This window comes from Pelodiscus sinensis, chromosome 12 (assembly GCF_049634645.1).
Source record: "Pelodiscus sinensis isolate JC-2024 chromosome 12, ASM4963464v1, whole genome shotgun sequence".
NCBI classification, from domain to species: domain Eukaryota; kingdom Metazoa; phylum Chordata; order Testudines; family Trionychidae; genus Pelodiscus; species Pelodiscus sinensis.
This window is the reverse complement of record NC_134722.1, coordinates 36,860,203-36,886,422: the sequence shown is the minus strand read 5'-3', so window position 1 is coordinate 36,886,422 and position 26,220 is coordinate 36,860,203. Positions and strand designations below refer to the sequence as shown.

Sequence of the window (26,220 nt, the reverse complement as noted above, 5' to 3'; positions counted from 1 at the left end):
AAGATGGCTCTTGACCACAAAGCCTTTCTTTGCCACAAGGTTCAGAGGGGAGAACACTAGACAAAAGAGAGGATTTGTCCCAGCCTTCAATCTCTTTTGCTTAGGATGCTGTAGTTCATGTGACTCGACAGAAAACATTTATAACTTATGCTTACTGCATCAACAATATCCAGCAACAATTCTGATGGACAATGGATTTCTCTCTGTTTGCATCCTAGGCTATGTCTGGACTGCAGGCTTCTTTTGGAAGAAGCTTTTCTGTAAGATCTTCTGAAAAAACTTCCTCTGAAAGAGAGCGTCCACACAGCAAAAGCGCATCAAAAAAGCAATCTGCTTTTTTTGAAAGATAGCGTCCACACTGAATGGGACGCTATCTCGCATTTCAGCTGTGATTACTATGGATGAGCTCTTTCGGAAAAAGGCTTCGTCTTCATAGAAAGAGGTTTACCAATGACGGGAAAACCCCTCTGTTCTTTCAATTTTTTTCCGAAAGAACGCGATTGCAGTGTGGATGTAAGTGAAATTTTTTTGGAAAAACAGTTGTGTTTTTTTTTTAAAACCTCTGTAGTGTAGACATACCCATAGAGTTCTATTTCTGTTGATGACATACAAACAATCCAGTTAAGAACCTTGACCAGTACTAAAGCAACAGGGTATAGCTTTTTATACAGATTCTTCCAGTTTTTGTATGATTCTGTTTTTAGATGAGACATTCAAGATCCTGAGTGTTTTGCAAAAATAGGGCTATTACTCATTTGTAATTTAGCAAAGACATCGTCCTGACTGCTGGCAAAATTCTTCCCCTCTAAAAAGTGATGTAGGCATGTAGGAGCCTGTGTCACTGAAACCTTTGAACAAGGGGTAGGCAAGACAGCCTCCACATGCTGGATCCGGTCTGCCAAGCTGGTGGATCCATCCTGCGGCCACCCAATCAAGACCTGGGGACAGGGGATCACACAAAGTCTCTTTCCCCGTCAGGGGCACATGGCACCAGTGGGAACTGTTTTAAAATAGCCAGTGATTCTTTCTAGCCACCGTGCACCCCTGATGAAGCAGGGGTTGAGGGATTTTGCACAATCCCCCCCCCGATTGGCCTGGGGGGCTGGAGGAGCACATGAAGTCTCCTCCCACTATGTCGCCTAGAGGGAACCGCCAGCTGTGCTGAGGTGGGGGGCAAAGACTTCACACACCTCCCACCTCCAGGCCAATCAGGGTCGGTGGGTGGGAGAGCATGAGAAATCTCCTGGCCCTGTCCCATCTGGAGCTGCTTGGGGCCACTTCAGAAATTTATGAAGTGACCCCCTTTTAAAAATTATTGCCCACGTCTGCTTTGAAACATTGACTTTCAAGGAGGTTTAAAGGGCAGTTTTTAAAGGAATTTAGGTGAAAAAAGATGCAGATGGTGCCTAGTAAGATTTTTAGAAGCACCAAGATACTTAACTTTTCAAAATGAAAGTTAAGTGCCTAGGAACTTTTAAAAATACCACTTGGGTGTTAGTTCTTTTATCTTTGCATACCCAAACACTGTTAAAAATCCAGCCATTTAGTTTAAGGATTTTGATAGTTATCAACATCTGCTGTACATTTGGCTTAAAAATATAGTACACTAGCAGATGTACCAGACATTGTAACTGTAACTGAAGGAATTTCTTTTTTTGAAATATAAATAAAAAATATACATCTATTGTTTCAGTGATTGTATTTTTCAAAAATGAAGGAAAATGAAGGCTGGAGAGAGAGTTTTGGAGTGAGGAGGGGCAGGGGTAGGTGATCTAGGGTGAAGAGTTGGGAAGTATGCGGGGGGCTCGGAGCAGAGGGAGGGAGATGGAGGGACTCAGGGCAGGGGGAGGGGGTCCTGAAGTCAAGGAAAATGGGATGTACAGGACTCAGGGCATGGGGCTCAGGACAAGTTGCTGGGAGTTTGGAGGGGGCTTACTGGGGGCACTCATGACAGCGAGGGTGGCGCTGCGAGGGTGGCAACTCCTGCCAGCAGGACCCCCTCGATTGCCTTCCCACGGCCTGCAGGCTACTGGGTGGGAGGGCGAGGCAATGACAGCTTCCCCCTCTAGCTGTCAACTCTCCAGCATGCCCCCCATGGCCTGCAGGGTCTCCACCAGGGAGGGCAGGCTCCAAGTTTGGGGCAAGGGGCTGGCCATTCTCTTGGTGCTGAGGCTGTCCTCTGAAGCCACTCTCAGTATCACATCTCTCCCATCCCTGTGCCCCTCCCTTTTGTATTCCTCCTCTCTCTGCCCCCTCCCTTTCCATGTTATGAGAAATAGTCCTATTCCCAGCACTTCACGTTTTCCAGCCACAACCAAACCCTGACCTTGATTTAACTTAGGGTAAGAGGAAACTGCATACCAAATTTGGTGGTCCTAGCTCTTACGGTTTAGGCGTTCTTGAACAAACGGACAAACAGATGCACTGTAAAATCTATATCTCTATATATACACACTACCAGATGTAGGCAGCATTACTCCAGTCTGGAACTGAAGGGATTTCTTTTTTTGGAAAAATAAATAAAAATATACTTGTGTTGTTTCAATGATTGCATTTTTCAAAAATGAAGGAAAATGAAGGCTGGAGTGAGAGTTCGGGGGTGAAGAGGGGCAGGGGGTTGGTGGCTTAGGGAAGAGGGCTGGAAGATGTGGGGGGGCTCAGAGCAGGGGCGTGTGGTGGGAGGCTCAGGGGAGGGGGTGCTAAAGTCAAGGCAAGTGGAAGGTGCAGGACTCCGAGCAGGGGGCTGGGAGGTGGGCTGGGGCTTACCAGGGCCACCTGTGGTGGAGAGATTGGTGCTGCTCTGGCAGTGACTCCCTCAGAGAGCTGGGGCAGTGCTCCCCTGTCAGCACCCCCCAGTTGCCCTCTCCCATGGCCTGCAGCACATCTGGGGGGGGGACCAGGCTCTGGAGGTGGCTGCATGCTATCAGGGAGGCGAAGCTCTGGAGGCTGCTGCCCCTTCCTGAGCCCTCCTGTGACCTGCAGGCTGTCTGGGGAGGGGCCAGACTCTGGGATGTTTCCCCCTCCCCCGCAGCATGGCTTGCAGGCTCTCCACGGGGTGGGGGAGTCACCAAGGTTTGGGGCAGAGGGACTCCTTACTACTGTGTTGTCAGACAGGATGGCAGAGCCCCAGCCGTGCTGGCCACACTCTTGGTGCTGGAGCTGCCCCCAGCAGCCACTCTCAATATCAAATCTCTCCCATCTCTGTGCCCCTCCCTTTCATTTTCCTCCTCTCCTTGCCTCCTCCCTTTCCTTGTTATGGGAAATAGTCCATTCCCACCACTTCACATTTTCCAGGAACAATCAAACCCTGACCTTCGTTTAACTTAGGGTAAGAGGAAGCTGGCATACCAAATTTGGTGGTCCTAAGTCTTATAGTTTAGGAGGACTTCTTGAACAAACGGACAAATAGACAGAAACATTCTAATTGACAGACAGACAGACAGACTGATAAATATAGTAACAAGCACTTTTTCTATGCCAACATTGAAAAGTTGCTTCAAATGCTAAATTAACATGACAGACTACAACATTGTACCACAGGCTTTGCGCAACTAGATACAAGGCCCTGTCCTAAAGAATTGCTGAAGGTTGCCCAAAGAGCCCAATTTTGCTTGAAAATATTTCTAGTAGGGTAGAGTAAAATGTATCCTGAATGCTTTCAGAGTAATATGGTGACACCCTTTGGCTACATATCTCATTTCAATCTGAAAGCAAATTAGGTCATGAAAGCTGACACCACAGATTAATCAGTTGATTTAAAAATATGTATTGTACTATAAGACTTTCTATTCATTTTAAATGAAAAATTTCAGTAGCAAACACAAGATTCTAAGTGGGATCAGGGTCAGAGTGATGAGTTGGTTCATTGTATTTTCCTATCAATTTTTAAACCCTAATCTCTCAAATGTAATCATTTTGGATTGCTGACACTATCCTATTAATACATTTCTCTGTTTGCTCCTCACATTAAGTGCTATTATGCTACTGTGAACCACAGAATATATACTTACATTGAATGCAGACTGACCTTTAATGCATATCTATACATTTCTGATAAAATATCCAGTCCCAGAAGGTGCCAGACATCTACAGCTCCTTTTGAGATTCTGACTGGAAAACTGGACATTCTCTACCTGATCTGATTTTTTTTTCCATCAAGAGTTATCTGCAGTAACAAAATTACAGGGTGACACAAGCTGCTTTATGACCATTGAGCAAATCCTTTTTTATGGAGGCTACTTTCTTGTACAGGCAGTCCCCGGGTTACATGGATCCGACTTACATTGGATCCCTACTTACAAATGGGGTAAGGAAACCCCGCACTAGCTGCGCCCCCCCCAGCAGACCAGGGAGACGCGAAGCTAGCCCCCCCCCCCCCCCCCCCCAGCAGACCAGGGAGATGCGGAGCGGCTTTTCTCAGCAGACACCTCAGCTTGAAAATAAAGGACTGAGGGAAGTGAGGTGTGGGAGAATAAAACTGAGCTCTGGAGAAATGTTTGGCTAGTTTCCCCTACAATATGTACCAGTTCCGACTTACATACAAATCCAACTTAAGAACAAACCTACAGTCCCTATCTTGTACATAACCCGGGGACTGCCTGTACTTCAGAGTATACTTCATTTGTAAAACCACCACAACAAAATCCTAAGAAATAATGATGCCTTCCTAGAAATAACACTGACTAGCCTGTTAGATACAGTACATTTTTTGAAACGGTTTGATGCTTTGTCTACACACAGTTGCAATGGAGTAACTTGGTGTTTTTAAATTGATACAGTTAAACCCACAAAAAAGGTAATATGGTACCTATTTTTGTTTTAGCTTAGAACCACTGCAAACAGGTTTAGGGTTTAACCAATTTAAGACACTTCTAGGCTCAAATAAGCATGCCTATATAGATTTGCACTGCTCTCATGTAACACTTCTAGGGCTCGGTTTACATGGCTTTTGCACAGCATTAACTATATTGGCTGAGAAACCAATCCGGTTAGAGCAACCCCTGGTGCAGACAGAGTTATATTTCCATAAAGGGGCTTAGTTTCATTCCCCTAAATCTAGTTCTTCCAGATAAGCTGCTGTTTGGAAGCCAAGGCAAAACACACTCTCCTCTGCGTGTGCAGGGCGGTGGCGCGGAAGATGTGCGAAGAGCTTTGCGCACAAGGGGGCGCTGAGAGAGACGCCGAGCGGCCTGCAAAGCCAGCGCTTTGCCCTCTGCCGCAGAGCGATGACAAGCGGGGAGTGACTGGCTGCGCAGCTCCAGTGGCTTATCCGCGGGCGGGCGGCGGCTCCTCGGACGGACTGTGAAGCGCGCGATGCCAGTGCGCGAGCCCTCGCAGAGGCAGAGCTCTGTGCGCTCCATGTGAAGCCACAAGCAAGCGGTGCCAGACTCTTGCTGCTGCGTGCAGCCCAGCGGAATGTGGATCTCGCTTCTTTGTCATTGCCCAAAGAAGGTAACTGACACCAAGGAGCATTACCATAAGCAAGAAATAGCGGCAACGCTCTGTCCTGCTCCCTGGCGAGCTTTGTTCATTCAGCAGGGAAAACGGCAGCGGGGATGTTGCACTTGCGTGCAGTCGGTGCCAGTTACACACGCGTGCTTTGCTGCGCCCGGTTTTAGCTTAACGGTGCAGTCTGCAGCATTCCTAGAGTAATTGCAAAAAGCCATTTAAAAGTGCTAAATGATCCTGTTCACTGACAGCCCATTTGCAGGACATCGGAAGAGCAACACGTCAACAAAGTGCATTGTTTTCAAGTACAGTCGAACCTCTGTTTGGTGAACTCATTGGGGCTGGAGCAGTTCATAAAATCAAAAAGTTAAGGCAATTGAACTTCTCAGAATGATGGCAGGTCTGGTGCATAAATTGCACCAGGGCACACTGCCTCGCTTCCTGTGCTTCCAAGTTATTTCCAATGTGTGAAAATATTGGGATGTGAAGAACTGTCAGCTTGTTCTTCAGTGAGATCCATTTCATTATGTGACTATTGTCCAGAGTGGGGAGACACGTTTTTTATAACTTGTCCTTCATAGGATTGGTGTTCAGAAAACTGAGTTTCTTCCACTACATAATAATGGTCATACTAAGCCTAAAAATGATATTCCATGTATTTTGGACAGCCTTATTTCAGTGTCAAAATATTTTCTTTCAAATGATAGTATTATATGGGAAAACCTTGTATCAAATGACATTAGAATTGTTTGGTTAAATATTTAAAATTGCTGTTAAAGCTATCTTAGATATTTTTCTAGTAATGCATAAGATGGACAGTGAGATGTTATTTTCCTTTAAAGTACTTTGTTATGATAATGGGTGCATTGTCATTCAGTTAACAATCTTAAATGGGTTTTGAAACTTGGGGGTGTTTTTTGTTTTTACTTCTGTCTTTTAAATAGGTTAATGAGATAGTAGACAAAGTAGGTGAGTGAATATCCTCTAGACTTTTTGACTTGAAAGCTTGTCTTTCTAACCAACAGAAGTTGGCCCAATGAAAGATATTACCTTGCCCACCTTGTCTGACACCTCTGTGACATTTCTTTGTCTGTAATGTGATAAGCTTTGAATGCAGCATCTTATCAATTTAAAATTTCAAGGAACTGTTCTAGGGATCATTGGCCAAAACCTTGTTCCTTTTTTTTTCATGACAATGAGAAAAACAAAAACATGGAAATGGGGGACAGATAGAGCCCATGACATCTGGTTAGCAGAGTTAGCAATTGTGGTTGACCGTAGACCAAAGAACCAGTTGACGGGGGATATTTCAGCGTAATAATGGCCCCCATTTTAGTTCTGCTCACCCTCTAGACTGCCAGAGAGATGCAAAAGAAATGAGAACGTGGAGAGTGGGATGGAATGAAGGGAAAGTGGAGGAAAGGAGGCCACATAGTGCCCATGACATAAGGGAAATGTGGAGCACCCACAGATCTTGGCATGTGCAGACATAAGAGGGACACAGACACAGAGGGTACGTTTACACAGCAGGGCTGAAGTCAAATTAAGCTACGCAACTTCAGCTACATCAATTGTGAAATTGCAAAATAGCTTAATTCGGCTTTTGGTACTGTCTACACAACAGGAAGTCAAAGGAAGAACACTCTTCCTTCGACTTCCCTTACTCCTTGTGAAATGAGGGTTGCCATGAGTTGGAGTAAGAAGTCTTCTAGCTCGATATTATTTCCAAATAAAGGCTTGTAGTGTAGATGCACACTGTATTATTTCAGAATAACATCAGTTAGTCTGAAATAACGCTGATGTGTAGACATACCCAGAGTGCCTGTCATGAGGGAGGGGAATGGTATGGTTGGAGGAGAGGAGGGGACAAGGCATCTTAGCTGCTATCATATGGTTGACAGGGCATGGGGAGGACGGAAGAATGGGAAGTACCAGGAAGTAGAGGTGGATGGGAAGTGAATGGGAAGTACCAGGAAGTAGAGTGGCACACAGGGAGGCTAGCTCCTTGGGGTGTGAGTGATATGTGAAATGAAAGAATGCAAAGCATCCATGGTATATGTAATGCATTTGACCAAAAGAAGCAACAAAGTTTGCGGAACTGGAAGTGTGTGAGGAACTCTAAGTGTTTTCAGCCTTTGTTTTTTACTGAAGACTCATGTTCTTGTTCAAAGCATTTTGGTTTGTGTTCCAGGAAAGAGATGGTAACTAAATGCTAAAAGAGAAGACCTGTGAACAAAGGAGCAGCCCTCCCTATATTTTACAGGTAGGACCAGATTTACCCATGGCTTGATGTATCTCTTCTGAAGTCAGTGGTGTTAAATCAGGGATAGCTTTACCCCTTGATATGTACTTTGTGGGTAGCCATCAGACTGTTGTGATACATTTACTCACTGAAGATGCAATTCATAAGGAAACAGCAAATGAAAAAGTAGATCTCTCTATAAAGGAGAAAACCTGAGAAATTTGGAGTTAATATTTCTACTTTGTCCTCTTCTCTGACATTAAGACTTTGTGTTTCTCTTTGCTGTCGTGGGAGCGATAGACTCTTTTCTGAGCTTCGTTTGTTAAAGGAAATATGACCCATGACTATGATATTTCTGCATGTGCGTGGGTGGATGTGATAGCAGACAAATGAACCAACTTTAGAGTATGGTGAGCTGCAAAATTAAATCTGAGGCAACATGGAACAGAGCAACAAGAACTCCATGGTAACGCTGGCAACGAAGCACAGGAACCGGGTGGAGAGTCTATGAGAGCTTTAATTGCACAAAAGATTGAAAGTTTATTCCCATTACAGACAGGGGGTTAACAAGATAAGTTTAAAAAGAGAAAACAAAATTATTTTTCCAGAAGTGTAACTGGCAGTTTAAGGCTAGTGGACTCTGGGCAGACTTCTGAGCATTAGTTCTAACCACACAGAGTCTGCTAGCATTACAAAGGTAAGGTGTGACTTACTGGGGAGTACTTCCAGCAAAACCCAACACTCCTAGAGGCATTAAATGGACCTGGGTCGGGGCCCAAGGCATAAATCATCCACAGTTTCTACTCTGCTAGGGAGGCTGAGGCTGGCCTGGGAGTGGGAAAAGGAATGGCCAGGCCAATGGGAGATACGCTCACTCGACACCTCTTCCAGGTGACCATCAGCCTCTTTTGGAGGCTAGCCTGAATTCTACAGTCCTCCATCTAATTTAGGGGTGGGCAATATTTTTTTGCCAGGGGCCACTTCAGAAATTGTTTAAGGGGTGGGGCATCAAGTGGAAGGGGCGGGGCCAGGATGCTTTCCTGCTTCCCCACCCACAGACCATGATTGGTCTGGGGGTGGGGGAGTGCCTTTGCCCCCCCCCCACCCGAGGTTCCTCCTAGGCACCCATGCCCCTGGCAGTGGGAGGAGACTTCATGTGCTCCCCCTTTTGCCCCCAAGGCCAGTCAGGGCTTGTGGGCAGGGGAGCGTACGAAGTCTCCTCCCATCCTGCCAGGAGCATGTGGCACTTCTAAGTGCTGTGCTCTCCTTGCAGCGCGGGGGCAGGGCAGAGGGAACTTCACATGCTCCCTCCGCCCCCAGGCCAATCAGCACTTGGTGGCAGGGGAGTGCGCAAAGTCTCCTCCCGCCCGGCCAGGAACCGCGCACTCCTGGCAGGGAGGAGGAAACTTTATGCACTTCTTTTAGGGCTCGCTCACAACTTCACATTCTGTCGTCGTAGGAGCGTAGGAGCCGCCTTCCAGCTGATAAGCAGCGGAGGAGCACTACTGCCTCTCTCCCTGTTTATAACAGCTGAAAAGCAGAAGAAAGCAAGTTTTGATTTTCCTGGGGCGAGCAGAAGTCATAAAGGTCATGGAAAGTCTCCAGACTCATGACTTTTGTGATTTCCCTGGCAGACGTGCGGCCTTAATTACTGGGCACACCAAATCTCCCAGGATCTTGTGCATGGAGTTGTAATGTTCCTAAAACAGCTGCCTGTATGGGATTGGGTAGGTCAGGCAATCCCCATCCCCCCAATTCCTCCCCACACAGTTACCCAGCCTATACTAGGAAACGAGATGGCAGAAGGCCCCAATCTACCTAAAGAGCTGCAGCAAGGGGCTCCTCCCCACATGGGGCGGCAGAGATCTTTCTTCCTTCTCGCATCAGGTGGCCTCCCAGTGCTGATCCGATCAGCTGGGATGCATTTGTGTTACTTTTTCCAAGCATTTCCTTTGTTAAAATATAAACATGGATTCTAATACATTTGCACCACACTGGACACTGGGACTCTGTTGTGCCATTTTGTGCTTGTGCATTCTGCCTTGTATCAGCGCAATCTGCAGAGTCCTTCCTTGTGAAGCTCTGTGTACCATGCTGTGGCTGCTATTGAAGCCTTCAGTACTGAAATGTGCCTGGTTGCAGAAGTGATTAATCTCTTTAAAGGACTAAGACATGGGGGGTGGGGAGAGAGGTGCCGAAGAACATTTGGGGTGTATGGTGGAGGCCAGCCCAGCCACCAGGGGGGCAGGAGAGGAGCACTATCTAGCCTTGCCCTGTCCTCAGCTCTTTTCTGGCCATGGCCATAGACTGTCTCTCGGTTGTGGCTCTGCTCATAGCCTCAGCCTTGGCCCCCAACTGTGATCCGGCTGCGGATTCAGTTCTTGGCTCAGCAGCTCCAGCCTCAACCCAAGTCCCAGCTACGGCTCTGCTCCTGGTCCCAGCTGCCTTAGTCCTGCCCCTGGCTTCAGTTCCATTCTGGCCCCAGACCCTCCCACAGCTTTGGATCCAGCCTCAGCTCCTTAACCCCGTCTGCTTTCTATCCCATTTCCTCAGGAGCCATGGCCCTACTCAGCCCTGGCTCCAGGAGGAGCAGGGAATGCAATCATGAAAAGTTCGGGGACCACTGGGCTAAGAGGCATGCATGGAGGTAACAGCAGAGATGCTCTCTAGGTTTCAGACGTATTGTGACAATTGACAAAACAGTATTCAGAATCCCTGTTTTCTCTCAGGGCTTAAAAATATCCATCTTCTCAGTCTAGCAATATAAATAGATCAACTTATTTACCCAAATCTCACTGCTCTGGCAAGAACTTTTCAATTCAGACCTCGTGCTTCATGGAGAGGGAACTCTTACATAGGAGCCTATTTAAGATTAACAAGATCCCTTGTTTTGACTAACTAAAATAGGCACAAGGCATAAATGCTTCCTTTCAGCCCAGAGTAGCAGGGATAGGAAAAGTTGGCCTCTTAGGGATCTATAGAGCTGGGGTCTGATTTGGGGGAGGTGCTGAATGCTCTGGATAAGTGCTGACTTCAGTGGGAGGTGAGGGTGCTCAGTACCGCCTAAGGCTGCCAACAGTCCCTTATTTTTTCATCTCGATACAAGATTTGGAATTGCTGAGTGCTGTAAAAAATAGCAAGAACACACCTAGCGAATGCAAGTGAGTACTGCTTACTAATGATAATATGGCGTGGGGTGTGTGTATGTGTGCGCAAAGAAAACATGTTGGCAATCCTCATGTTGACAACCTTATGTAATCTCCTGAGAATCGGGGTTTAGTTAGAGCTCAGAGCAAAGTTTCTAAAAACAAAACCTTCTCCACAGGGAAACTCATTACGTGGGAAACTGCCAGTGTGCTTTCTAAAACAGGAAGAAATGCCATAAACACTTCTTGGGGTGGCAGTACCTTGCAGCAAGCAAGGCAGGGTTATTTCAGTCTAGTACGATCCCCTGTTGGTTCCAGAGGCCTGTGTACTTGGTCGCAAGCTGATACGTGCAACCTACATTTTTAAAGAGGACGCACCACTTTTTGTACTACAGCTTCCCAGGAGGGTCAGAAATGGATATTTCATTAAAACGCAGTACATATAGAAAGGTCCACACTGATCTGGACAGAACATGGTTAATCTATCAATGTTTGTGACTTGGCTGCTTCTGTCATTCACCCCTGCTCTTATGCCCCGGTCTGTGGCGTATAATCAATAAAAAGCCTGCTATAGACAGACAGGCTTGGGGTATGTCTACACTACAGAGTTAGTTTGAACTAACTTAGTTCGAATTAGTTAATTCAAACTAAGCTAATTCGAACTAACGCGTCTAGAACTAAAAACTAGTTCGAATTAGCGTTTTGCTAATTCGAACTAGCATGTCCACATTAAGTGGACCCTGAACAGGGCTTAAGGATGCCCGGAAGCAGTGCCGGCAGGGCATCAGAGGAGGACTTAGAGCGTGGAGATGCTGCCTCAGGCTAGCCGAGGGCTGTGCTTAAAGGGACCCGACCCCCACCCCGGACAGACATTTCTCAGGGGTGCCCCGCTTGCAAAGCAGTCCTGGCTTGGAGTGCCCTGAGTGCCCACACTGGGCACATCACACCACTCGGCCATCAGTCCGGCTGCACTTGCCGCAGGCTGCCATCTGGGGAGAGGGGGCAATTGGGGGGCTGCAGGAGAGCTTCCACCCCCAGAAGCCCACAGAGCCAGCCCAGCCCTCCCCATCGGGGGCTCGTGCCCCATTCCTCCCTCACCTCCTTTCACTTACCCTTCCCTTGCCCCTTTTCTTGATGTACAAAATAAAGGACAATTGTGTTCAAAAATGGAATCTGTCTTTATTGAACAAAACTGGGGGAGACTGGGAAAAGGAGGTGGGAGAGGGGAAGAGAGAGGCTGGGAGAGGGGAGGGCAACTAAAATGATCAGGGGTTGGGAACAGGTCCCATATGAAGAGAGGCTAAAGAGACTGGGACTTCTCAGCTTAGAAAAGAGGAGACGGAGGGGGGACAGGATAGAGGTCTCTAAAAGCAGGAGTGGGGTAGAGAGGGTGCATACAGAAAAGTTCTTCATTAGTTCCCATAAAGAAGGACTAGAGGACACCAAAGGAAAGGAATGGATAGCAGGCTTCAAACTAGTAACAGAAAGTTGTTCTTCACAAAGCAAAGAGTCAACCTGTGGAACTCCTTGCTGCAGGAGGCTGTGAAGGCTACAACTAGAACAGAGTTTAAAGGGAAGTGAGATCTAGTGATGGAGGTTGGGTCCATGGAGTGGCATTAGCCAGGGGGTAGGAGTGGTGTCCCTGCCCAAGGTTTGTGGAAGGCTGGAGAGGGATGGCACGAGACAAATGGCTTGGTCACTGTCTTCGGTCCATCCCCTCCAGGGTCCCTAGGGTTGGCCGCTGTCGGCAGACAGGCTACTGGGCTAGATGGACCTTTGGTCTGACCCAGGACGGCCATTGTAAGCTCAGGGCTCAGGGTCGGGGGTCTCAGTGGACCCCCTTGATTTTCATGCACACCTGCTCCTGGGTGGCCAGGCTGGCAGCTCTCCTGCCCAAGCCGGCCACTTTCCTGTGCCTAGTGCGGAGATTGTGGACAAGGTCCACGATGTCCGCACTAGCCCAGGCGGGTGCCCGCCTCTTGCGGTCCCGGGCAAGCTCCCGGGAGCCGCCAGCCTGGTCCCGGGAAGAGGGGGAGGGCTGAGGGGCATCGGGTGGGTGGCTCGATCCGTGCCAGGTGCAGGGTCTGCTGGCTGGGTGCTGGCAGGCTCGCACCTGGCACGGGCACCGTAGCCAGCCCTTGCCCCTTTAAGGGGTCCGGGGCCGGGAGGGGGGCATAGAGTTTCCCAGAGTGGCCACCAGGGAAACCTGGAGAGGGCTAGCCTCCCACTAGTTCGAATTAAGGGGCTACACAGCCCTTAATTCGAACTAGCTAGTTCGAACTAGGCTTAATCCTCGTAAAATGAGGTTTACCTAGTTCGCCTATTAAAGTTAGTTCGAACTAACGTCTGTTAGTTCGAACTAACTTTGTAGTGTAGACATACCCTTGGTGAGTGGATTCTCCTGTGTTTCAGGTCCAAATTCACAGGCAGTTCTGTGAGGAGTGTAATTTGGTGTAACTTGCATTTGACAGTGGTAGAGGAAGGCATACCACTACAGCAACTTGCATTACCAGTGTGTAACTACATATGCTACCTATGACCAGTGGTCATTACGTGCGCCCAGTCCACACTACACAGAGAACATGAGTCTGTTAGAGAATGTCTACACTACATCTGGGGGCATCCTCTCAGTTTGGGGAGACAGATACATGCTTGAGCTAGTGTGCTTGAGCTAGTGTGCTAAAAACAGTAGAGTGGACATGGCTGGCACAGGCTCCTTGCCCCAGTATGGACCCCGGGTGAGGTAGGACTGCATTTGGGTGACTAGTGTGTGCTGCTGTCTGTGCCACCACATCCACTTTGCAATACTCAGCTTGCTAGTTCAAGCCCAGCTAGTGTGTATCTGTCTACCTGGGCTGGGAAGCACACTGCCAGCTGCAGTGTAGACACAACTCTTACAGCCTTCTCCAGAGGCTGGCTCTAGCTCAAGCTATGTCCTAGTTCATAATGCAGCTTGCTTGACTTAGCTCGAGTTATGGCCTATTATCGGCTTAACTCTGTAGGTCCCTGGTTCAATCCCTGGCTCTGTCAAGACAGCAGCTGTTATGGTATCAACTCTGAATTTAGCCAGCTGGAAACTACAGTGCAGAAGAATTTAAGGTATGGTACTAACTCTCTGGCAGGACACAAAAGCCATGTCTATACTATGTGGAAGGTTGACTCTGCCACAGTTGATCTCCAGGTGTAGTACAGACCTGCTAAATGAAACACAGAGTATGCCCCCATTGACGCTGGTACTCCTGCTCCTCACAAGGATAAGGGAAGCTGATGGGAGCGTTTGTAGTGAAAGAATAAGGAGTTTACATTAAGCCAGCTATAATACCAACTTCACTGCAACTTCTAATTTCCTTTTGGCTCCTTTCAACCAGTAAGGACTGCCTTGTGATCATCTGAACATTGATAAATGGATACAATAGATTTATGAAGTGGGCATGTAGTACTGTGAGCTAGGCTGCCTCACATCATCTCTGAAAAGGAGTTCAGTGACACCTTAAAAACTAACAGGTTTATTTGGGTATAAGCTTTCGTGGGTAAAACCCTCTTCATCCGATGCATACTAATCTCTAAAGTTAGCCCATGCACTGACTGAGTCAGCAGTGGGGGAGGTACAGCAGGCACAGGAAGGAAATGGTATAATAAACAGGATTGCAGTACGAGAGGTGACTACTCTGAAAAAGTAGCAAAGCCAGAGTAATAGAGGTGTGCATATTACAGCCAACAGCAAGTAATGAACAGTGTTCAGTGGTTAAATACACAATAAAAAGGTGAGGACCCTTAAGGGACACTTAAACAAGGTTTCCTTTTTCTTGTTTTTTTCTTACTAGTTAAACCTGAGATGAAAATTGTAAAATAGATTTATTTTTTCCACTGCTTTGCTTCCTTTTGGTGCTTCGCTCAGTTTGAGAAATAGAATTATATGGATCATTGGCTTAATTCAGTGGCCACCAGTAGATCTTGGAGACTCTGACAGGTGATCCTGACTGGTTTGGCCAGGAAGCTATTAAGCGCTGGCACTTCAGGTGCCTTTCCACCTACTGTCATGCTGCTCCTGCCCTCTGTCTTGGAGCGGCCCCCCTGGCAGCCTCCTGCTTAATGTGCACGGTGTGGGAGGAAGAAGAGCAAGGGAAACTGAAGTTGGGGTATCCCTTCTCCCCCCACTTCTGCACCCTATCTCCACACATAGGGAAGAGGATGGAGGAATCTTGGCAATGCAAATCTCTGTCACTGTCACACTGTGTGTGTCTCTGTCATTCTCACAAACACACACTGTCCTTCACTCTTATCTCCTGACCCAACACATACGTGGGGGGTTGTTGTTACTACTTTTACTGCTTGCAAAGGGTGTTATTTTTTGGGTGTTGACTGTCCCTGCCCTGAATCTCCTCCTACACCCAGCCTCCTGCCCCTTACATGAGTCCCCCTGCATGCTAACTCCTTCCCAGGGCTTGCACCCTGAAACTCCTCCTGGACCCCAATCTCCCACCCTGGGCTAAGCCAGGAGCCCCTCCCACACTCCAAACTCCTTGGCTCAAGACCAGAGTCTGCATCCCAACCCCCTACCCCAGCCTTGTGAAAGTGAGTCGGAGGAGGGTGGATGAAGTGAGCAGGGTGAGGCCTCAGAGAAGGGGTGTATCAGCATCGGAGCCTTGAAGAAGGGATGAGAAGGAAGTGGGGCACGGGTATTTGGATTTGAGGTAGATCTTAAATTGCACTTAAATTGAAAAAGTGATCTTGTGTTTAAAAAGATTGGAGACCATTGGCTTAATTTTGTAGTCATTTTTGTATTGCCATTCACACCCAGCTGAACCACAAACACTCCGAGTTTTTGCTGCTTCCTGGAACTGCCCAAAGAAGAACAAGAACATCTTTTGCAAAACCATTTCACTTCATAATAGGATTTGTAACTATTCTTCTCATCAGCACCGTTTTTCTTTTGATCAAATCTAGCTTTGAATTCACTGGAGAGAGGCATGTTTTAATGGTCTGATCCACAAAATGACTTTTGATCTCAGCCCTCCTGGCTTCTGTAGCACTGAGAAAGCTAGTTATGCTTATACTTCTGACTGCTAATTTTGAATGTCTCTTTCGTTTGGGAGTCTAACTGGATACCTACAGCCTGACTACTCATAACTGCTGTTGCTATTGAAGTCAGTGGGAGTTGAGGGTTCTTGGTCTACACTGAACAGAAGTCTCATTTTCCCTGCCTCCGTTTCCTTGTGGACGTTGCTGCTTACCTGCTCCTGTTACTTTTTCTTTCTTTGAAGTTTTCACATTAAAAACTTCATTAACATTCAGTTCAGACTAGTAAAGGTGAACCATGTCCATACAGTACTAAATTTGCATTTAAATAGTCAACTAGATAAAGATTTCTTGTCTGACTGAAACTGTGGTTTTCACCTTTTTCTGTTGACAAGTGCCTAGACACAGACCTTAAGAATCTAATTTGCAGTGTATACACATAACGCCTTACACTACATCCATAAATACATTTCATGATGATACTAGTGATCGGTGTGGCACCAACTTTCATTTGAAACTTCACAATACTCATCGTGAGCTATAATTTATGCACCAAACACAGGAGATCTTTGTAGTCCTTATGTCCCCTGAGCCTCTTGTCAGTTGGCACCAAGAGGATCCCGAGTCACAGTGTAGAAAGGCCAGTTAACATAGGAGACGCGTGGAAGATTTCTGTGGCTGTAGCTCAGATGGGGGAAAAGATTGCTTCTTCTGTCAGAAGTGGCACAAACCCTGTGAAAGTCCATAGGATTTCTGGGGACCGACTGGACAGTGTTGGAGAACGGTTAGTCAACTTCTGAACTAGGGACATTAGATAGCGTGTAACTGAATAGTCATGTAACCGCATCACATTTTAGCAGTTACACAACTATTCAATAGTCCTCGGGGGTCAGAGACAGCAGTGAGGAGTGGCAGGTGGGAGCCAGTCTATGAGAGGAGCCATTTTAAAAACTGGCTTCTGCCTGCTGCCCTGTGCTTCCGCCTCTGATACAGAGGTGGCAGCAGGTCCTTTGTGCGGGGAACCTGAGTGCTCCATGGACAGAGGCTGCACGGCATCCATGTAGCAGCCTCTCTCCAAGACAAGTCCAGGTCTGCCGTGGACAGAAGCTGCTCCGCCGCAGCCTCTCCTGGCTCCTTCCTCCCCTGCCCCGCGTCCCTACCTCTACCAGAGGTGGGGGAGCGGCTAGGTTAGTGTTACCAGATTTGCCCAATACTCTGGGGTATGCTCATTTATTAGGGTTACCCTTATGGGACGGGGGAGGTTAACAATTCTATCGGTGTGCTGCTTGTGCTTACTTGTGCTCTCATATGGAGCTGAATTCTCCCTGCTGCCAATTCCCCCTCCCACTGGAGCTCTCCTGCAGGAACTAGGTTCCTCAGGATGGGGTTCTTCCCATGTTAGCAACACACACAGACACTCACACCGACTAACAGAGCACGCCTGAAAGGACTAGGTAATCAGCACTCACAAGCTGACCCCCTCATATGTCCCTGGATTCAGCAGGCTGGGTTAACAGCAATGCCACACTGCACCCTCATGAGCCTTTGGACTCCGTGGGCTGGATTAAACAGCACTTTAAGCTGCCATCCTCATAAGCCCCCAGGTTCAGCACTTCCCTATCCCCACCTTCACACCACAGTCATTCACGGGTAAACCACACGATGAGCAAACCCCATAGGACTTTGGGCACTACGGGGATCTTTAGCTTGGGTACAAGAAGCGTTGTTGCAGAGCAAATGGGGAAGCCAAAACAACACCCCTTGAGGAAGAGTGAGCAAAAGAGAAAGAAAGAGAGAGAAGAAACCAGCTTAACAATGAAAGTTATTTATTTCTGGGTAGTGTTAGGAAGCTAAACACATATAACAGTTACAAAATTAAATCTAAATTGAAACTGATTACAAATGTTACGGCTAGCTAACCATATAACAGTTTACATAGGGCAGAGTCAGGAGGCTATGCTGGAGGGCAGGGGGAGGAAGAGAGAGAGAGCTCACCACTCCATGGAGCTTCCACTGATCGGGGTTCCCAGATGGTGATGGTAGCCAGTGGTCCACAGGGCAGGAGACAGGCAGAGCAGAGCCCCCAGCACGATCAGACAGGAGATGAAGAAGTCTCAATGGAACTGATGCAGTTTAAATCCAGGTATCAGAACAGTTTTTCTTGGGCAAGGATAAGAGTTTTTATAGGGATAGGGCAATAGTTCGAAGAGACACTGGATTTGTTTATGGGTAAACAGAGGCGAGACAATAGAGACTGATCACCCTTGGTTATGGGTGCTGTTCCTTGAACAAGCTCACAATGCAACCAGGCAATTTCAGTATTTTGGATGTCAATAGGATCTTTACTAGAATTGGTCTGATAATGACTAATTTGGGTGTGAGCAGGCCTGGGTTCATTAGCATCTGGAGCAGAAATTTCCCATCAGGCAGTGCTTCTTTGCTTTCGGTGTACCATAGCTTAGTGCGGTTCCTGCTTTGGAAGAGCTGGTTTCCATTTTGTATGCTAATGAGACGTGCCTCTGTTCTTTCTTCAATGCAGAAGAGGCTGGGGTGTTTCCTTAATTAGTTTAGGCGTGTCTTCCCCCGGCCTTTTCCTTGCTTTGTCTGATTCTAGCAGAGTCCAAGGGGAAAGGGGGGGGGGGGGGTGATTTTCCATGAATGTCACTCCCTGGCTCCCCAAGAGCACAGGGCTAGTAAGAAACAGTTAGGAGGAGCCAGCTTTTAAGCCAGCTCCCCCTGAGCACTGGCTCCTGCCTGTCCCATCCCACGGCCTCTGTGGGAGGTAGCCAGGTGGCTCTGCCTGAGCAGATACGCCTGGGGAGCTGGCTTGAAAGCCATTTCCCACATGTACTGGCTCCCACCCACTCACTCTCACCCACTGCCAGGGCCGCACTGAGGGGTGGGTGAGCCGGGCAGCTGCCCGGTGCGCCAACCAATAGTGGGCCCTGATAGCAGCTGGTAGGGGTGCGCTGGCTCCTGCAGCGCTGGCCCCACGGCACTGGCCAGCAGCGCCCTTCCCCCCACAGCTGCGGGGCCCTGCACTGCCCAGCGCGCGCGCAAGCAGCGGTGGCCGGGCAGGGCTGGGCAGTGCATGTGCCGTGCATCCGGGGGGGAGTGCTGCACGCCTGGGGCACCAAAATGGCTCAGGCCGGCCCCGCCCACTGCACTGCTGCTTCTCTATCAGAGGCACCAGCGTGTAGGTAGAGGGAGGACAGTTGGCTTTACGGGATTCAGTGCTTGTGGGGAGCCAGATTAAAAGCCAGCTCCTCACAGGCACCAGCTCCCTCCCTCCCCCCTTGCTGCCCATGCTTATCTGTTAACATGGTCGTCCAGTATGTAAGCTGGGGGAAGGCTGTGCCTTCACAAACCTCCACTCCCAGAACGCTAACTGTAGGCGTTCAGGGGGTGAAGTGTTGCTGCCCCCAGTTTCCGCCCTCCTGCTGCTGAAGAGTCTGGGCCTGGCTGTGCGGCGCGCCCTCCTCCCATCCCCAGTGCTCCAGGGCTGGAGAAGCTGGGTCGCACGTCGCACCCTCTGGGGCTAAGGAGGCTGGGGTGAGCATATGCCTGCCCGCTCTCCTCCCCTCCCTGTGCTTGGAAGAAGGGGGAGCATGCGCACGCCGCCCCACCTCCCTGTGGAAGGCAGGAAAGGGGCGGGGTCTCAGCAAAAGGGGCAGGCTGGAGGCAGGACTGGGGGCTTGCCTTCCCGAATCCTGCCTTCACCAACCACCCATGTTGATTGATCGCTGACAGCCCTGCTCAGAATCTGCCAGTGGGAGTTCTTTAAAACTGGAATGCAGAGAAGAGAACAGCGGGAGCTACTCCTGTGAGTAACGTGAACAGAGTTGGGTGCTCACAGAAGGAACAGTGCCTGGGTTTTAATCAATAGAAACGTGGTGGCATTATATACAGGTTGTTAAACACAGATTGGCTTGGTTTTTTTCTGGGCAGCAACCAGGTTGCGTTTGGTTGGTCTGGGAGCTAATGTCACTTGACAGAGTCCCATAGCTGCTATCCTGGACCAGGCGGTCATGGTAAGATTGATCTGCTGGGAGTTGAGGGTTAAAATGTTCTTCACCCGGCATTCTGTTTCCAATAAGCATGTTTTTCAGTTGCACATATTGTAGTATCGTCACATCAACATGTTTGGCAGCTTTCCAAGTGCCTGCAAGTTTGTCTTTGCTGTACAGTTCTAGTATGAATAAGAACTGTGCTAGTCCTCCAAAGGAAAAACACACTTGAAAACTGCCAAAGAAAATTATCAGAACAGAAACTGGCATCTTTCCAAGAAAGCCCAAAGGACTAGTGGACCTAAAGGTAATATTCAGAATAGTTTCCACGCATAATCTTTTTCTGCATGGAATTTGGTTTTGGAAGTTCAGGGGAGACTACCAGTTGTTGTTCTGGAAAAGTTGGTGCTGAACTATCATAATATTGCTCTATGTTCTGTAGAAATCTAGTGAAAGAATGTGGAAAGAATAAAATGTGACTCCCACAATGTGCTTTCAAAAGGATTTTTATTTTAATATCTGTATAATTCTTTTGATTTAAGGAGAGAAGACATATTTTAAGAGATAGTGCTGGGTTAACTTAGAGATTTTAAAAGTTCTAACTAAGCTACTATCAAGTTAGGGTATGTCTACACCGCAAAATTATTTCAAAATAACAGCCGTTATTTTGAAATAACTGTACTAGCATCTACACAAGCCAACTGCTATTTTGAAATTAATTCGGCTTATTTCAAACTTGGTAAACCTCATTCCACAAGGAATACCGCCTATTTCAAATTGCTATTTCAAAATAGGCGCTGTGTAGACGTGGAATAGGGGCTCATGTCAGGGTCTGCAGCTGTCTCTGGTCTCCGGTTTCTGTGGTTTTATCATTGTTAATTTGTTAATAAGAGTGTCTCTCCCCCATTGTTATGGGAGGCCTACATAAAGGGTAAACAGACTGTGCAGGGGAGAGTGGTTTAGACAGTCACATAATACCATCAAATGCATCAAGTACAATTTTTTTATTTAACTTTTCGATTACAATAACTGACATTTTCAGACCAGGAGAGATCACTAACTAGTTTGAGTAGATGAGGCAAGACTAAAAGGATTAGGGCTGTTTATCTTAGAAACGAGATGATTAAGGGGATGTGATAGATATCTATGAAATCATCAGTGAATAGAGAAGTGTTGTTTACTCTTTCCCACAACACAAAACCCAGAGGAAACTCAATATAATTAATAGTGCAGTGGGTTAAATAAAAACAAAAGGAAATGCTTTTTCTCATAATCCACAATTAACTTGTGGAAGTCATTGTGATAGCCAAAAGTAAAACGATTAAAAAAAAAAAGAACTAGATAAGTTCCTGGAAGACAGGTCCATAATTGGCTGTGGGCAAAGAGGGCCAGGGATGGACGTGTTCCTACTGGCTAAGAGAGACACACTGCTCTGTCCTTAGCAGGGAGCTGCTGCTTTCACTGAGGGAGAAGTGCCCCTTCCCCAGTCAGGGAGTTCCATGTGCGGAACCCTGGGCAGGGCTGGCTGGGGCATATTAAGCAGCTGCGGGGCAGTTGCTACTGCACAGCTTAGAGGGAACCTTGCCCTATACCTCTGACTGCCAGAAACTAGGAGGGTAAAATCAGGTGGACGTCTCAAAAACTTCTCTCTTCAGTGTGCTCCCCCTGCAGCTCTGGGATTGGTCACTAATTAGGTTAGATGGACCATTGTTCTGACCTAGTAAGACAGCTCTTACGTTGTGTGTTTCTCTGCACAATTTACAGCCCGTCTGGTAATTCCTACATCAAGCCCAAATCTGTTATCAATCCAGATGATTTTATCATATGTCCCCCAACAAGTGGCTGGGTTTCTTTTAGAGCAGGGCTACCCAACTTTGGAAGCCTGGGGGCCACAATGATACTCACAGCATATGCTGAGGGCTGCAACTTAAGTGTGGCTGCATGTACATGCAAATATATATGCAAATATATATGCAAATAGTTTCTTTCACACTAACAGACATGAATACAAAGACTACACAACACACAGGCCCCATTTAAGTCAGTTCTGCTGATATTAATAAAATGCAATATTTACCCGATTTCCACCCATATAACAGCACTTTTAATGAGCAATGACAGTCCAGGAATTTAACTACTAAAATGTGTATTAACAGAAGACCATTAAATTGACTGCTTTTTTGTTTTGGCTTCACAACAGTCCAGGAATTTAACTACTGAAACACATATCAACCTCAACCGCACTGTAAACCCAAATCACACAACGGGCCGCAAACAAATGGGCCGCAGGCAGGCCGTGTGTTGAGTAGCCTTGTTTTAGAGCCACAGGTGCCTTAATCATGAGATTACATGAAAACACTGTTAGTGAGAGCTGTTTCTAACTTTCTTGGTTATGGAGAAAGGAATGAGAATACGAAAAAAATAAAGGCTCACAGACCGGAAGGCAAATAAAAACTGTGTGTTTTTTTTTAAATTCATACTCTTTTGGGGTTTGACTCATAATTTATTGGAATGCCCATGGTTATCAATGCAGGCATATGAGGTTAAAATTACACAGCTGTGTCATTACTAGTATCTGAATCCCTACAGGAGGTATTGTTGGAACAGGGAATAGTAGTCAGGAGGAACCTTTTGGTTTTTATTCATAGCTCCGCCATTGACTTTAATTCTGGAAAAAATCAGTTTCTCCTTAGGATGTCATCTTCATCTGCTACCCAGTTTAATATTTACATCATACTGTCAGGTATCATTAATGGTTGTAAAATGCTTTTAAAAGATGCCATAGAAGTGCTTACGTATAACAGTTATCTAGACTGCTCTACAGAAACAAAAGACAGGACTATGCAGTACTTTAAAGACTAACAAGATGGTTTATTACATGATGAGCTTTCGTGGGCCAGACTCACCCCTCAGATCAAATTGTGGAAGAAATTTGTCATGACCATGTATACCAAAGGGATACAATAAAAAAAATGAACACGTATAAAATTGACAAATCAGATTTTAGAACAGAGGGGGGATGAGGGGAGAGGTTAGTGTCTATGAGATAATGATATTAGGGGTGATAATTGGGGAAGCTATCTTTGTAATGGGTAAGATAATTAGCATCTTTGTTAAGGCCCATTCGTAAAGTGTCAAATTTAAGCATGAATGACAGTTTAGAGGCTTCCCTTTGTAGTCTTTTGTTAAAGTCTATTTAAAGCAGGATGCATGTAGTGAGGTAATTGAGACAATGCCCAGTCTGGTTGAAATGGCAAGAAACTGTTTTTTCAGTGTGAAGCTGTCTGATGTCTGTTTTGTGTGCATTGATTTTTTGGCGAAGTGTCTGAGGGTATGTCTACACTACCACCCTAGTTCGAACTAGGGTGGTAATGTAGGCAACCGGAGTTGCAAATGAAACCCGGGATTTGAATTTCCCGGGCTTCATTTGCATAAAGCCACCATTTTTAAATGTCCGCTAGTGCGGACTCCGTGCCACGTGAAACGTGAAACGAGGAGTAACGGTAGTTCGGACTAGACTTCCTAGTCCGAACTACCTAGTCCGTGCTGCGTGTAGCTGCGCGGCACGGAGTCCGCACTAGCGGACATTTAAAAATGGCGGCGCCCGGCTTTATGCAAATGAAGCCCGGGAAATTCAAATCCCGGGCTTCATTTGCAACTCCGGTTGCCTACATTACCACCCTAGTTTGAAGTAGGGTGGTAGTGTAGACATACCCTGAGAAGTTTGTCCAATATATATAGCAGACGGACACTGTTGGCGCATAATGGCATAAATTATATTTCTGGATGAGCAGGAATATGTATTCTTGATCTTGTGACTGAAATGAGTAGGTCCAATGATGGTCCTAAACTAATAAACCATTTTGTTAGTCTTTAAAGTGCTGCATAGTCCTGTCTTTTGTTTCAGCAAGACCAGACTAACATGTCTACATCTCTATTACTGCTCTAAAGAAGGCAGGGAAGAATGCTCACTTTATTTCATAAAAGAATTTCTTGCTAAACTCTTCTGAATGGAAATCAATTGAAAAGAACAAATTAATCATTTCAGATTGTGCTCTGATTACTCAAATTATTTCATAATGGAAGTGTTGCATCCAGATTGAAAATCCACTCCATACAATGGGTTTATTGCTTCAGTTATTGCAGCAGCTTTATTTGTATACAATAAAGAGCCTGCTTTCAAGTGAAATTTGAAATTTGAGACTTGGAATTTTTGTCAACAATGTCATTGAAAGTTTCAAAATTGAGGAAACCAGCCTATTTGTACCTGTAGATCAGTTAATTTCACATTCAAATGGATAACTAGATACATAGCTTTAGTTACACACTTTGAACATGTCATTACTAGTCGATGCAAAATGAGGCCTATTTCCTCCACCTGCAAAATGGGTAAACAAGTTTAACTTCAACTGGCAATAACAATGTTCAGACAGGAGGTATAAATGCAAATATCTACTGCTCAACTTTTGAACAGCCTTCAGAAGTCTTAATCTCTTGCTTAGAAAAAAAGGGAATTGGTTACCAGGACATCATCCACCTCTACTCTCCTTTCTTGCTTTGTTCATTACTTTTGTTTTCTCCAGAACTTTCTTCTCCTGTGCCTGACCAACAACAGAGTTACAGCAGCTCAAACCTTTGCAGACCGGAAATTTGTTTTCTCTTCTTCATAACCAACGTTCCATGGTGGCAACCTTCTTCTCCAGTTAACATCCTTGTGGAAATGAAGAGTGATCCTCTCAAGCTATTCCTTTGGCTCTTGCTGCTCATTGCTGATGGTTTGGTTTTCGGAACTGATAAACCAGAAAGAGAAAGGGCTGTTAAGCTGATGAAGCAAGCCCCTCTAATTGATGGGTATGTAGAATGTCTTGGTTTTCAGTATATCCTGGTAACTTTCATTAACAGTGTTAACATTTCTAACCCAGTTGCTTAAACATAAGGGGGTGCGTCTAGACTGGCAAGATTTTGCGCAAAAGCAGCCACTTTTGTGCAAAAACTTGCCGCCTGTCTACACTGGTTGCGAGAATTTGGCAAGAACACTGACTTGTAATGTACAAAATCAGTGCATCATGCGCAAATACTTTGATGCTCCCGCTCAGGCATAAGCCCTCTTGCTCAAGAATTCTTGTGCAAAAGGGCCAGTGTAGACAGGAATGTTCATTTCTTGCGCAAGAAATCCCGATGGCTAAAATGGCCATCGGAGCTTTCTTGCGCAAGAGAGCGTGTACACTAGCATGGATGTTTTTGTGCAAAAGCAAATCTTTTGCACAAAGGCACATGCCAGTATAGAAGCTCTCTTGCGCAAATACTTTTAACGGAAAAACTTTTCTGTTAAAAGTATTTGCGCAAAATCATGCCAGTCTAGATGCAGCCAAGGAATCCTTATGTACTCAATATACTCAATGTACTTAGATAGAGTGATCAAGCCTAAGTTATGTAGCTAGTAGACTAAGGGTAGGGCTTAGGGGGAAATGCTAAATTATACGTAATATATTTTGTTTAGAGATTAATTATATCAGAGACCTGAAACTGGCCAAAAACCTTTAATTCACCCTGTCACCCTTTACCTCCTGCCATGCTTTATGAAAATTGGCTTATGAATATGCATAACTTGAAGATGCTTTTTACAAAAGCCTGTTACGTAACATGACTTTTAAAGGCACAATCTGCTGAATCTACATGTTCTATTTTACGCATGTATAAGAATATGTGAAAAAAGTGTCATTGGGTAGACGTGTCAGTCTGTAACTTTTAAAATGAGTAGTTCTGTGGCACCTTAGTCATGGTGTACACTAGGGAGTTATTTCAAAATAACCCCCCTTAGGTTGAAATAACAAGTGGTGTGTCCACAATACCAAGTTATTTCTTGTCACCGATCACGCACCCCTGCAATGGATGCACTGAAACAAGGACAAGAATGTGAGGATAACCTAGTTGTTTCTGTTCCTGTAGCCCTTCCACTTCCGGGTGCAACACAGATCGGGAACCCACCATGGGAACGCAGATGGGTTGTCGAGGGTGCAGAGTTTCCCGACCCAAGTAGCCCAACTCTGTGGTGTTGAGCAGGGGAGGGGGATGTGTGGCAGGGTCAGGCTAAAGAGCTGTTGCAAAGGTGGGAAGAGGCAGCCCAAAAAAGGTAAAAAACCTATAATTAGAAGCAGAGGGTTTCAGGACAATTAGATGCAGCTGGGAGGGAGCTGGCTCAGGCAGATTGGGGCCAGCTGACTCCTCTGCTAGCTGGCTGAAGGCCTTTAAAAGCCTCAGCAGTTGAAAGCTGGAGATGGGAGAGTGAGAGGATGGAAGAGAGGTAAAGGAGAGACAAAAAAAAAGTTAGAGAGCAATTCATGCCAACATTAGAACA

At 46.4% G+C, this 26,220-nt stretch overlaps 1 protein-coding gene across 3 annotated transcripts in view; it reads left to right on the top strand.

Annotated features, from left to right (window-relative positions):
- The first annotated feature begins 5,138 nt into the window (after positions 1–5,138).
- Positions 5,139–26,220, top strand: part of LOC102461639 (dipeptidase 2) — a 39,762-nt gene continuing 18,680 nt past the window's right edge. The window contains exons 1-3 of one of the 3 annotated variants that reach the window (XM_014572551.3): positions 5,139–5,451; positions 7,640–7,711; positions 24,446–24,713. In XM_014572551.3, the coding sequence (XP_014428037.1) occupies positions 24,583–24,713 (131 nt within the window). In that variant the 5' untranslated portion in view covers positions 5,139–5,451; positions 7,640–7,711; positions 24,446–24,582. Of the gene's footprint in view, positions 5,452–7,639; positions 7,712–19,517; positions 19,679–19,771; positions 20,170–24,445; positions 24,714–26,220 lie in introns of those variants that run through there. The other 2 variants (XM_014572552.3, XM_006121104.4) reach the window with 2 other exon arrangements.